The following is an 11,040-nucleotide window of genomic DNA, read 5'->3' as shown; positions in this document are numbered from 1 at the left end:
TACATGCAGCTGGTCGCCTATCCCTTACCGAGGATAGCCGACATAGTCAATGAGACAGCCCGCTACTGGGTTTTCTCCACGCTTGACCTGAAGTCAGCCTATCACCAACTACCTATCCACCCGCAGGACAAGCATTACACTGTCTTCGAGGTGGACAAACGTCTGTACCAGTCCGTTTGGGGTCGTGAATGGGGTCTCCATTTTCAAGTGGGAGATGGATCATATGGTAGACCAGTACAAGCTAAAGGCGACTTTCCTTTACCTAGATAATGTCACCACCAGCGGCCATGACAAGTAGGACCACGATGCCAACCTGGAGAAATTTTTCCAGAGGGCCGAGGAGCTGAACCTCACTTACAACTAAGAGAAGTGCGTGTTCAGCATCACCCACCTTGCCATCCTGGGATACATCGTGACACATGGTGTCATTGGCCAAGATCCAGAACGGATGTGCCCATTAATGGAGCTGCCCCTCCCCCACCCCCACCCCCCTCCCCCCCCACCATACTCAAAGCCCTCTGCAGGTGCCTTGGCTTGTTTTCCTACTACTTATAGTGGGTTTCCTGCTTCTTGGACAAGGTCCGCCCACTAGCTCAGGCCACAACTTTTCCTCTCCCACCCGAAGTGCAGGTGGCCTTCACACGCATCAGGCAGGATATCGCAGATGCCACGATGCATGCCGTGGACGACATACCTTCACTGACCTGTGACCAGGAGACAACCCTGCAACAGTCGCAGAAACTCCGACAGCCACCGGACCATCTAAACCTGTAAATAATGTATATATGTTTTGGGGCTCTAGTAGATCACGGAATGCAAACTCCTCCCCCCTCCTCCCCCCCCCCCCAACTGGGACAATTTTAAAGAAAGGGGTGAATGTGGTGGTACACCACCAGCTTACTGCAGGGGGCGACCTTTGTACGTGCAGAAGAGCACGGGGCCAAGGCAACACTGGCCGGCTGTCAATCAGCCAACCTGAATGGACCAAGCCCCACCCAGTTGGCTGTCAATCACCCTCTGGGCTACAAGCCAGATCCAGCCCCTTGAAGGCAATCTCAGAGCTTGCAACAGCATTCTCACAGCCAGCTCTGTGGAAGTTTGTGTTGAATAAAGCGTGTAGAGCAGACTTTATGTTTTGTGAGTTTGCTTTTGTTCGATAGTGCACCACACCTACTTTGTAGTCCCTTATGTTCCATTAAATAATGACACCATTTATTAAACCTTTCTTTGTGTTGCCATTTCTTCATTCCAGGACAGTTCCGATGAATCTCTGGTGCACCTTATCCATGAGGATTTACTGTATGTTATTAAGAATAATCATTGATTATTAGAGTGACAGAGATTGTTACTATACTTCGAACTTGAGGGAAAATTGATAATCATTCAAAATTTATGGAGTGAAATAGCTCATTTCTCAGGATAAAGTGAATAGGACAAATTTGGCAAATGAAACAATTGCAGACTTGAGAAATTTCTTTGCTGTAATTTAACAGAAATTTAATGGTTCTGGTTAAGCAGACTCAATTTTAACGCTTCCAGGAAAATTGATTATATACTTAAGCAGTAGAAATATGAGGGTATCATTGGAGAATTCATTCTGTAAAGTGTCTGCAGATTTTAGGCACAAATTGCAAATAAGCATTATCTTGGCCAGTGAGCATTCCCACCCCTCATCCTTACATTTGCCCTCAATATAATAAACAGAGTTTTAAAACAATTTCAATTTTGTCTGTTTGCAAGTACCATGTTTTCAGTTGTTGTTTGCAAGATAGTCTTTTTCAATACCCTGGGGAATTAAATTTCTAGTGAGGTATTTTAAAGTGGGAACTTCTCATTGGTTACTTCACCACACGAGTCGTGGCCACCAGCACAGATGCTGTAAATGCTCAACAGGCCAGTGCGTATCTGTGGAGGAAAGAAAAGAGTTTCTTCAAGGTATGTATAATTGTCACTTCCTTTTCATTCCATGACAAGGCAGGTTAGCTTTGCTACGGCTTTTTGTTTTGGAGCTATCATTGATCATCAGAGTTTTTATTGCCAATAAAATGGCATCTACTTGGCATCTGGTGAGTTTCAGGTGGGACAGAATTACGGGATTTCAAACAGCAAATAGGCCACACTCTCCAGGATTAGCCTTTAGGAATATGTAATGATATAAATGATGGCTGTGCAGGAAAGAGCAGAGATGATTACATAATACCAACTGCATAAAATCATTTGGACTCAGGGCATTGGTAAATTACCATTCTGAGTGAGATTTATGAAGTGAATTTTGTGCATCTATTAGGGATTCCAATGTAAGCTTCCATTGATTTTCTTTCCTTCCTTTAGAGGAGGTTCCACATAGCAGCTTGTTAACATATTTTCATGTGTATTACATCAGTGTGCACTGTTGAAGCTGAGAAACAACACTATGGACCTTCTCTGGAATGCCCTATTCCTATTTAAACTCTGTTAAGATTGTTTTGGGAGCTAATGAAACACCTTTTAAAATGTGGGACCCAATTTGCATTCTGCTGGCTCCCACCAGCACTAGTGATTATTTTCAGATAGTTTAACTTATTGAGCATAAATATAAGTCTGAATGCTAGGTATTTTATTGTTGCCCCACTTTGAAACTATGGCATGCAACCCTTAATACTTGCTAGGCTCAGATTCAGGTTCCTTCATTGTCATGTACATATTATACAAAGGCACACAAAGAGACACCACTCCCAGCACCCCAATCAAAAAGAGAAGCAAAAGAGAACTCCCTCAGAGACATTGAGTGTCCATAGATCCCACCACCTCCTCTGATGCCACTACCCCCTGGGTTCACATAACCTCTGTAGCCACATGATTGTTATTGTTTTAAATTTAATTTAGACATGCAGCACGGTAACAGGCCATTTCAGTCCATGAGCCCAATTTACACCCAATTGATCTGCAACCCCCAGTACATTTCAAACGGTGGGAGTAAACCGGAGCCCTGGGGAAAACTCACGCAGACACAGGAGGAGAGAATAGACAAACTCCTCAGAGACAGCACGGGATTCAAACCCCCGTCTCGATCACTGGTGCTGTAACAGCATTGTGCTAACTGCTACGCCAAACGTGCCGCTTTTTTTTTCCTGTCCCAGCGGTGAACTTGACATCTTGCATCCAAGTGGGTCTGAACTGAAACTGTTAATGCCCAGGCTCTTCAGGAACTTTACAAATCCATGTTCTGATATTTGGTTCTCACAAGCCAGTCTCCAGCAAGCCACAGACAACCCTCAGCCTGGTGTGAGTCCTTTGGTCGTCCAGTCTCTTAGTGGTCTGCTGCTGTTTCGAACCACCTGTAGGGTCCTCTCCTAAACCTCTTCTCAGTATGGAGGGGGTATCCTTGCACTTTGGTGCCCTGTGCTGGTCCACTGATCCCCTATAGTCCACAACCCCTTTCTGATCTTTGCTGCCAATATGGGTTCTGCCATCTCCATGAAATCGCTGATTAACAAAACCAACCCAACCCCATTCTACAGGTGGTTTAAGCCTGTACGGGGACTATTGTATAATGACCAGGCTCCAGGACCCTGCAGAAGAGCTCTGGATGATGTGTCTCCCTTACCTGCTCCTCTTGGGTTCACACCAGTGGCAGAGCTGCCATTTTAAGTCAGAGAGCAGCTGAAGAGTTAGTTTAATAACCCATCTGTCTGTGATACATGCTATCATAACAACATAAATAATAGAAGCAGAAGTAGCCATTAGCATCAAATATGCTTCCCTGTTGAATAAAGCTTTGAAGCTAATGTTTCACCTTCTTGGAATAATCCTGTATTCCTTGATAATCTAAAGTGATAGATTTTTAGATATTCGAGGTGTGGGACTTGTATCACAAACCATCTGACTTGGGGATATCTGGAACCCTTTGAACCATTAGCTGATGCTGATCTAAATTGGAGCAGCAAATAAATTCTGACAGGCATCCATAATTATCAAAATGAAAATGCAATTCTGCAAGAGTAACAACAGAAGTGATTGCAAAATCTTTTCTGCAGGTCAATTCTGGACAGTTTTCTATCAGGGAACTGAGTTTAAAGCAAGTGAAAACAAGGCCTTTCAGTTCAGAATCTGAATTTATTACTATGAACAAGTAAAAAAATTTGGTGTCTTACAGCGGCCTCATTAGTGTAAATGTCATTATTATGAAACATCTTACAACAATAATATAAAAAAAGTAAAAATAATAGTGCACGAAAAGTAAGGCCGTGTCTTTGATTCAGGAATCTGATGGCAGTGGGGAAGAAGCTGTCCTTGTGCCATTGAGTGCTTGTCTATAGGCTCCTGTACCTTTTTTCCCCAATGGTAGAAGAGTGAAGAAGGCATGGCCTGGGTGGTGAGTGGTCTTTGAGTACAGAGGCTGCTTTTTTTTTTAAAGACACCGCCTCATGTAGATATCCTCAATTGAGTGAAGTCTGGTGTCTGTGATATCGCAGGCCAAGTTAACAGCCCTCTGGAGTTTTTTTTTGTCCTTGTCCTTGTTGCCTCCATACCAGGCAGTGATGCAACCAGCCAGAATGCTCTCCAGGGTGCATCTGTAGAAGTTTACGAGAGTCTCCGGTGACAGACCAAATCTCCTCATAAACACCTCACAAAGTATAGCCACTGCTGAGCCTTCTTCATGATTGCATCATCATGGAGGCTCCAGGACAGATCCTCAGAGATGTTGACACCCAGGAATTTGAAGTTCTTGACCCTCTTCGCTGCTGAGCTCTCGATGAGGACTGGGTCGTGTTCCCCTGACTTCCTCCTGAAGTCCACAATCATCTCCTTGGATTTGCTTATGTTGAGCACAAGGTTGTTGTCGTTACACCATTCAATAAGCTGATCTATCTCCCTCCTGTACGCTTCCTCGCTGACGTTTGTGATTCTGCCGACAACTGTGGTGTCAAGAGCAAGCTTGTAGATAGTATTGGAATTGTGCCTGGCCACCACAGTCATCAGTTGATGAGTAAAGGAGAGTCAGCCAAGATATTCAGAACATGTTTAGCTTTCTTTGAACTCAGCAGAATAAGTATGCATGTATAGGCTAGTATTAGCATCAAGATTAAAAGGAGAGCACTGCACAGCATTCATATTAAACTGGTCTGGAACTAATTAAGCATCAGCTTTGATCATCTTGAGATTTTACTTCCAACACCGAATGCCCATGGTTTAGCAGATCATTGTTGAATGGGAAACTGGGAACATGATTTTTTTTTAAGTATTGTTAATTGGGCGTGCTTCGATGCTGTATAGCTCTGATACTAAAACTGGAGCACCCAAGTAAAACACTTGCTATCACATGAGGATGTTCAAATTCCTCATAGATATCACTAGATGTCTGAATCATTTCTCCTTGGCTGGTGTTGAGAGGCAGAAGCACTAATTGATGCAATAGTACCAGCTCTATCATTTTCTTGCAATTAGTAACAAAGACAACTGTCTAATTTGAAAAAACTAATTTTTTTTCTACATTAGCCTGAATGTTGTAGTCTATGGAGAAGCAGTGTTCAGGAAACTCTTCACAATGATTTAACATTCTTTGTACAGGTGCCTAACCTTTTATCACCCGACTACCTCACTCTTAGCCCCAGCTGTCTGTTATTGCCCACCTCCGGTTGCCCTTGGTCATTCCCCTCTGCGCCCCTGGCTGTCTGCCCGATGCCCCCAACAGGCCGTCCATTGCCCCTGACCCGGCTGTCCATCCATCTATGCCCCCCCCCCCACCAGCCGTCCATTTGTCTGGGTCCCCCTCCCCTCTGGCCGTCCATCTGTCTGTCCCTTTCCCCCTCCCCCCTATCTAACTCCTGACATGACAGCAGAGGTGCAGTGCTACTGAGTCAGTAGTTCACTCACGACAGTGGCTGGGGGGGATGGCTCAATGTGGGAGAAATGGCTGTCTTCGTTACCCATAATCCCCCATGCAGCTTGAACTATTCTTCCAGCTGTGTGGAAGATTATGGGTAATGAAGACAGCCATTTCTTCTGCATTGAGCCAGCTGCCGCCTCTTTCTCTCCCACTGGGTACTTTAGCCAAGAGTCACCTTTTCCACCGAATGTAAGGGGGGGGGGGGGGTGGGGCAGGGACGGCAGTCTGAGCCTGTTATATTTTGAATTTTAAAAAAAAACATGCTAATGATATTATGGTCTTTATTTATCTAAACTCATTTAACACCCCACACCCCCCTATTTTGTGCGATTTTTGAAGCATCACATTTGCTTAAAGGGACTGCCATTTTAAAATGATTCTGAAATCCAGAAGATTCCAAACAATGGCAGGTGTCCGGTCCTGATGATCTTGGATAAAAGATTAGGCACTTGTAGCACAAACATGCACTTTTCCAAATTCTGCTGCTGTCAGACATAAGTTCAAGTGAATCTCTGTTGTAATGTCAACCGGCAGAATGATCCCAGCGAAGAATTCTCGAGGTCTACAAACCTAGAAGGAAAGGCACAAGTTTTACCTAATATTTTAAACATTCTTGAGAAAATTGAGTGAGTTACAAGATTGAGTAGAAACTAAAATATCAACAGTTTAAAAAAAAGTTAAATATTTTTATTGCTTCAAAATCCATTATATTTGATACATTTGTGAGAAACTGATAACATAAGCAACATTAAATCTTCCATCACTTTATAAAATCATAAATTATAGCCAAGTACATAATGTGAAAGTTTGCTCACACCTCAGACATGAATTTTTCAGTATGATTTACAACAGGACTAGATGTTAAATACCTGAGCTCTGCAGACCACTTTTTTTCCCTTGCCTCCACTACAAAATAATACTGCTTGCTGAATCACTGCCAGAAATTAGTACATTAACTAACTCTGCATTCAAAGTTTGATTTCACAGTGTAACAACTGAGTGCTGATAGTTTTATTGTCATGAAAACTACAAAAATGTGGGCCAACCTACCTCTAATAAGCATTCCCTGTCAAAGGTGAAATAAATATATATTGACTGAAATGTTCTCATTTTTCAGTCAAGTTACATTAGAGAAATGACTAGAGGAACATTTACATTCAATTCAACATTTTTCTGTCTCATTTTAAATTAAGAAAAAACAGCTGGTAATAATGAAAACTGGGCAAGTATCTAATAGCCACAGTTCTCAATATTTTAAAGGATTTTTGTGAATGTTTGTATTTGTAGCCATTAACATTTTTTAATCTGTGTTTCTTTACTTCAGCTTGTCCTCCTGGTACTTACAAGTCAGAAGGGAAGCCTGGGGGCATTAGCACTTGCCTCAAATGTCCCAATGAGCACTATTCATCCCGGCCAGGGAGCACCTCAATCAAGGACTGCATCTGCAAGGCAGGGTACAAGCTTGTAGGGCAGGTGTGTCAAGGTAGGTCATGGGAGAACACAGAATGAAACTCATGAGGATAACTGCATCCAAATAATTGTGCACATCGGATCCAAGGTTCCCAACTTTCCAGTATTCTCCTTGAGACTCCAAGAATTGTATTCTTGGAAGACAACTTTCAGATACCTACAAGAAAAAAAATGGGAAACATTGCTTTTTTAAAAAAGATTGATTTATGAGTGTCAGAAATATTATTATTGGGCAGTACGAAGATATGTCAGAGCTCTAGGGATCCAAGTCAATCCTGACTCCTGGTGCTGACTGTGTGAAATTTGCATGCTCTCCCTTGACTATGTGGGCTTCTGGGTCATTAATTTTCTTCCACGGACCATTGATGTGGTAGAATAATTGATAACTGTCAATTTTTCCATTTATTAGGCTATAAGTTTAATTAGGTGGGTTGGAAGTGATAGGCATGTAAAAATAGGTTGCAGGAAAATTTACTTGGTGAATGGGATTAATGGGATTGCTCTAAGAGCTGGCAGAGACATGATGGCTAAGTGGTCTTCTGTGCTATTTGAGGAAATGAAAGATTTAAAGACTGTTCCACCAACTCTCAATTTTAATTCAGTTGAAACCCCTTTCCAAATGGCTGTGGAAGTCTGTGTTCCTGCAGGATAAACCAGTGGTGCAGGTAGGGCAGATGGAAAAAGGAAGTCACCCTGTGAAACCAGGAATGTATTAAACCACAGATGACAGCCTTGACAGTGCAATGTTTGAATTTAAACAGTCACAAATCATGTTGTTTTCTGTTATATGCTAGCCAAATAATAGACAATCCAAATAGATGATGTCTAGTTTTAGTATAATTCAATTAAAGGAATTTCCATAACTATCCAACGATCAGTCACATCATCAGTATTGTATTATGAATTACTAATCAGCCATGAATAGATGAAATGTGTTAACCTTTTTTAACCAACAGTGGATGGTATGATGTGTTACCGTAATTTAACTAGCAGTTGAGCTAATATGTTCATTTATCTTTGTGATGGTGAGCAGTGGTGCAGTGCCCAGCGTTGCAGCCACCTCGGTATGGTTACTTCATACAGAACACGTGCAATAACCTCTACAGTTCAGCGTGCGGAATACGATGCAAGCTAGGCTTTGACCTCGTGGGAAGCAGCATTCGCCTGTGTCAATCTAATGGCCTCTGGTCAGGTTCAGACCCCGAATGCAGAGGTAACTATTGAAATAAAGATCTATGACAAATGTAAAACATGAGAGTCTGCAGACATCATGGTTGAAGTAAATACACAATGCTGGAGAAACTCAAGCAGGTGAAAGAAACAGTGTACTTTACATAGCAAATATAAAAACACATAATCACCCTCCCTTCTCCACCTATTATCACCTGCCTTTGTGACAACGCCTCCCCTTGCCCTTTTATTTGGATGCCTGCAGACATTTTTCCTTACCTTGATGAAGGGTTCAAGCCTGAAATGTCAGTTAAATATCTTTATTTTTGCGATATAAAGAACACTGTTTGACCTGCTGAGTTTCTCCAGTATTGTGTTTTTATCTTGTGAGAAATGTTGGTTCCTTTCTACTTGTTATAGTGTGATAATATTTTAGTATTTCATTTGCGTTGTTTGCATGGTTGGAATGACAGTGTAAATTACATTAAATCTACACATCACAGATATCAAAAGTGGTTGCTGAGAATGTTTTTTTTTAATTTGGAGGTACAGCATGGTAACAGGCCCTTGTGGTCCACAACAAACACATGCCGTCCAATTACATCATGTGACCAATTAATCTATTAACCATGTATATATTTGGAAAGGGGTTGGGGTGATGGTGGGAGTGGAATCCAGAGCACCCAAAAGAAACCTACTCAGTCACGGGGAAAATGTGCCAACTCATTACAGTCAGTGGCACATTGGAACCCAGGTTCCTGGTGCTGTAATAACACTGTGCTAACTGCTATGTTGACCATCCCTATCAGCAATTCTGCTGTGTGACACCACAGTAGAGGGATAGATTATACTCCAACCCTGCAATATTCATGAAAATCCAATTCTTTGAAGCCAGATGCAACTCCTTAAAGTATAGCAATATCATTTGCAAACATCATAAAATATAGAGACATGAAGCTATACAGCTTGGAAACAGGTCCTTAAGCTCCAAATCGTCTATGCCTGCCAAGTTACCTTTCTAAAAAAGTCTCATTTGTCTATGTTTGTCCCACCCTACTCCAAACCTTTCCTATTCCTATACATGTCCAAATGTATTTTCAATGCCATTGTTGCAGCAGGCTCCACCAATATTTTTTTTATTCTGGTGACTTGTTCCATTTTCTAACCACCTTCTCAGTGTGTGTTAATAAATAAATAAATAGATGCCCCTCAGGTCCCTTTAAATATTTTATTCGCTCTCTTCCTTTTTGTACAGTTCGCACCTGCCCAAGGTTACGTAATCCTGAGCATGGATCAATAAACTGCTCAACCCATGATACATCTTACAAGACCATCTGCAGAGTGACCTGTAAAAAGGGCTATGTTTTGGACGGGAGATCGAAGCTGACTTGTCTGGCTAACATGCTATGGGATGGGAGGGAACCAAAATGTGTTGGTAAGTCCAGTGAACAGTGAATGGTAGTTAATTTGCTAATAATCAACTGTATTGTGTGTGGATGTATGTAATAGCAGGATTTTGATGAATACCTTTGTTAAATTCAAGTTTATTATCATCTTGACTGTACATATACTTCCAGACAAATGTGTTTCTCCAGACCACGGTGCACACACATAACACTCACAATACTCAGCACATAATAATCACATATATACATAAAAATATAATTTTTAAAAAATATCTGTACATAAAAAAAATTTGGGTATTATTTACTTGGTTCAAAAGGTGGAGACCTAGAAATTTCAAAGGAATTCCAAAAGAAAGAATTGCTTTGAAGTTGAAAATTGGCTTAACCCAGGCTAGAACAATTTTGTTCATATATTGCCTGGTCTCGACACCCATTGAACACAACTACTCCTAACTTTTTGGCGCTTTTTTTTTGCCCTCACAAATTTTATCCAGCATATTGTCAAACAACTGGCAAAAATAGTCTGCTGGAGGAACTTAGTGGGTCAAGCAGCATAACTGGGAGAAAAAGATGGTTGATGTTTTAGGTCGTAACCTTTTATCAAACGGGTTGTTGTGAATATCTTCCTTTATAAATCGCCTGGAGAGACTAGAATGTCGTTGTTGTTTACTACTGGTTCAAAAAAGATCCATACCAAAGTTAGGTTGAGTTTTCCATGATTTATTAAAAACCTTATATTCTTCTTTCTTTGGCTTGGCTTCGCGGACGAAGATTTATGGAGAGGTAAATGTCGTAAACAAAAACGAGCTGCAGGCTCGTTTGTGGCTGACAAGTCCGATGCGGGACAGGCAGGCACGGTTGCAGTGGTTGCAAGGGAAAATTGGTGGGTTGGGGTTGGGAGTTGGGTTTTTCCTCCTTTGCCTTTTGTCAGTGAGGTGGGCTCTGCGGTCTTCTTCAAAGGAGGTTGCTGCCCGCCGAACTGTGAGGCGCCAAGATGCACGGTTTGAGGCGATATCAGCACACTGGCGGTGGTCAATGTGGCAGGCACCAAGAGATTTCTTTAGGCAGTCCTTGTAACTCTTCTTTGGTGCATCTCTGTCTCGGTGGCCAGTGGAGAGCTCGCCA

At 42.0% G+C, this 11,040-nt stretch overlaps 1 protein-coding gene across 3 annotated transcripts in view; it reads left to right on the top strand.

The window, feature by feature from the left end:
- The first annotated feature begins 9,822 nt into the window (after nt 1–9,822).
- svep1 (sushi, von Willebrand factor type A, EGF and pentraxin domain containing 1) overlaps nt 9,823–11,040 on the top strand; it is a 198,974-nt gene continuing 197,756 nt past the window's right edge. For all 3 annotated transcript variants that reach the window (XR_011353075.1, XM_069922936.1, XM_069922931.1), the window contains exon 1: nt 9,823–9,944. Coding sequence is in view for 2 of the 3 variants with exons in the window: in XM_069922936.1 (XP_069779037.1) it covers nt 9,911–9,944 (34 nt within the window). In the remaining variant the exon portion in view is untranslated. The remainder of the gene's footprint in view (nt 9,945–11,040) is intronic.

This window comes from Narcine bancroftii, chromosome 1, assembly GCF_036971445.1.
Source record: "Narcine bancroftii isolate sNarBan1 chromosome 1, sNarBan1.hap1, whole genome shotgun sequence".
Classification (NCBI taxonomy): domain Eukaryota; kingdom Metazoa; phylum Chordata; class Chondrichthyes; order Torpediniformes; family Narcinidae; genus Narcine; species Narcine bancroftii.
Note: the sequence above shows the minus strand (reverse complement) of the source record. Positions and strands in the feature narration are given on the sequence as shown.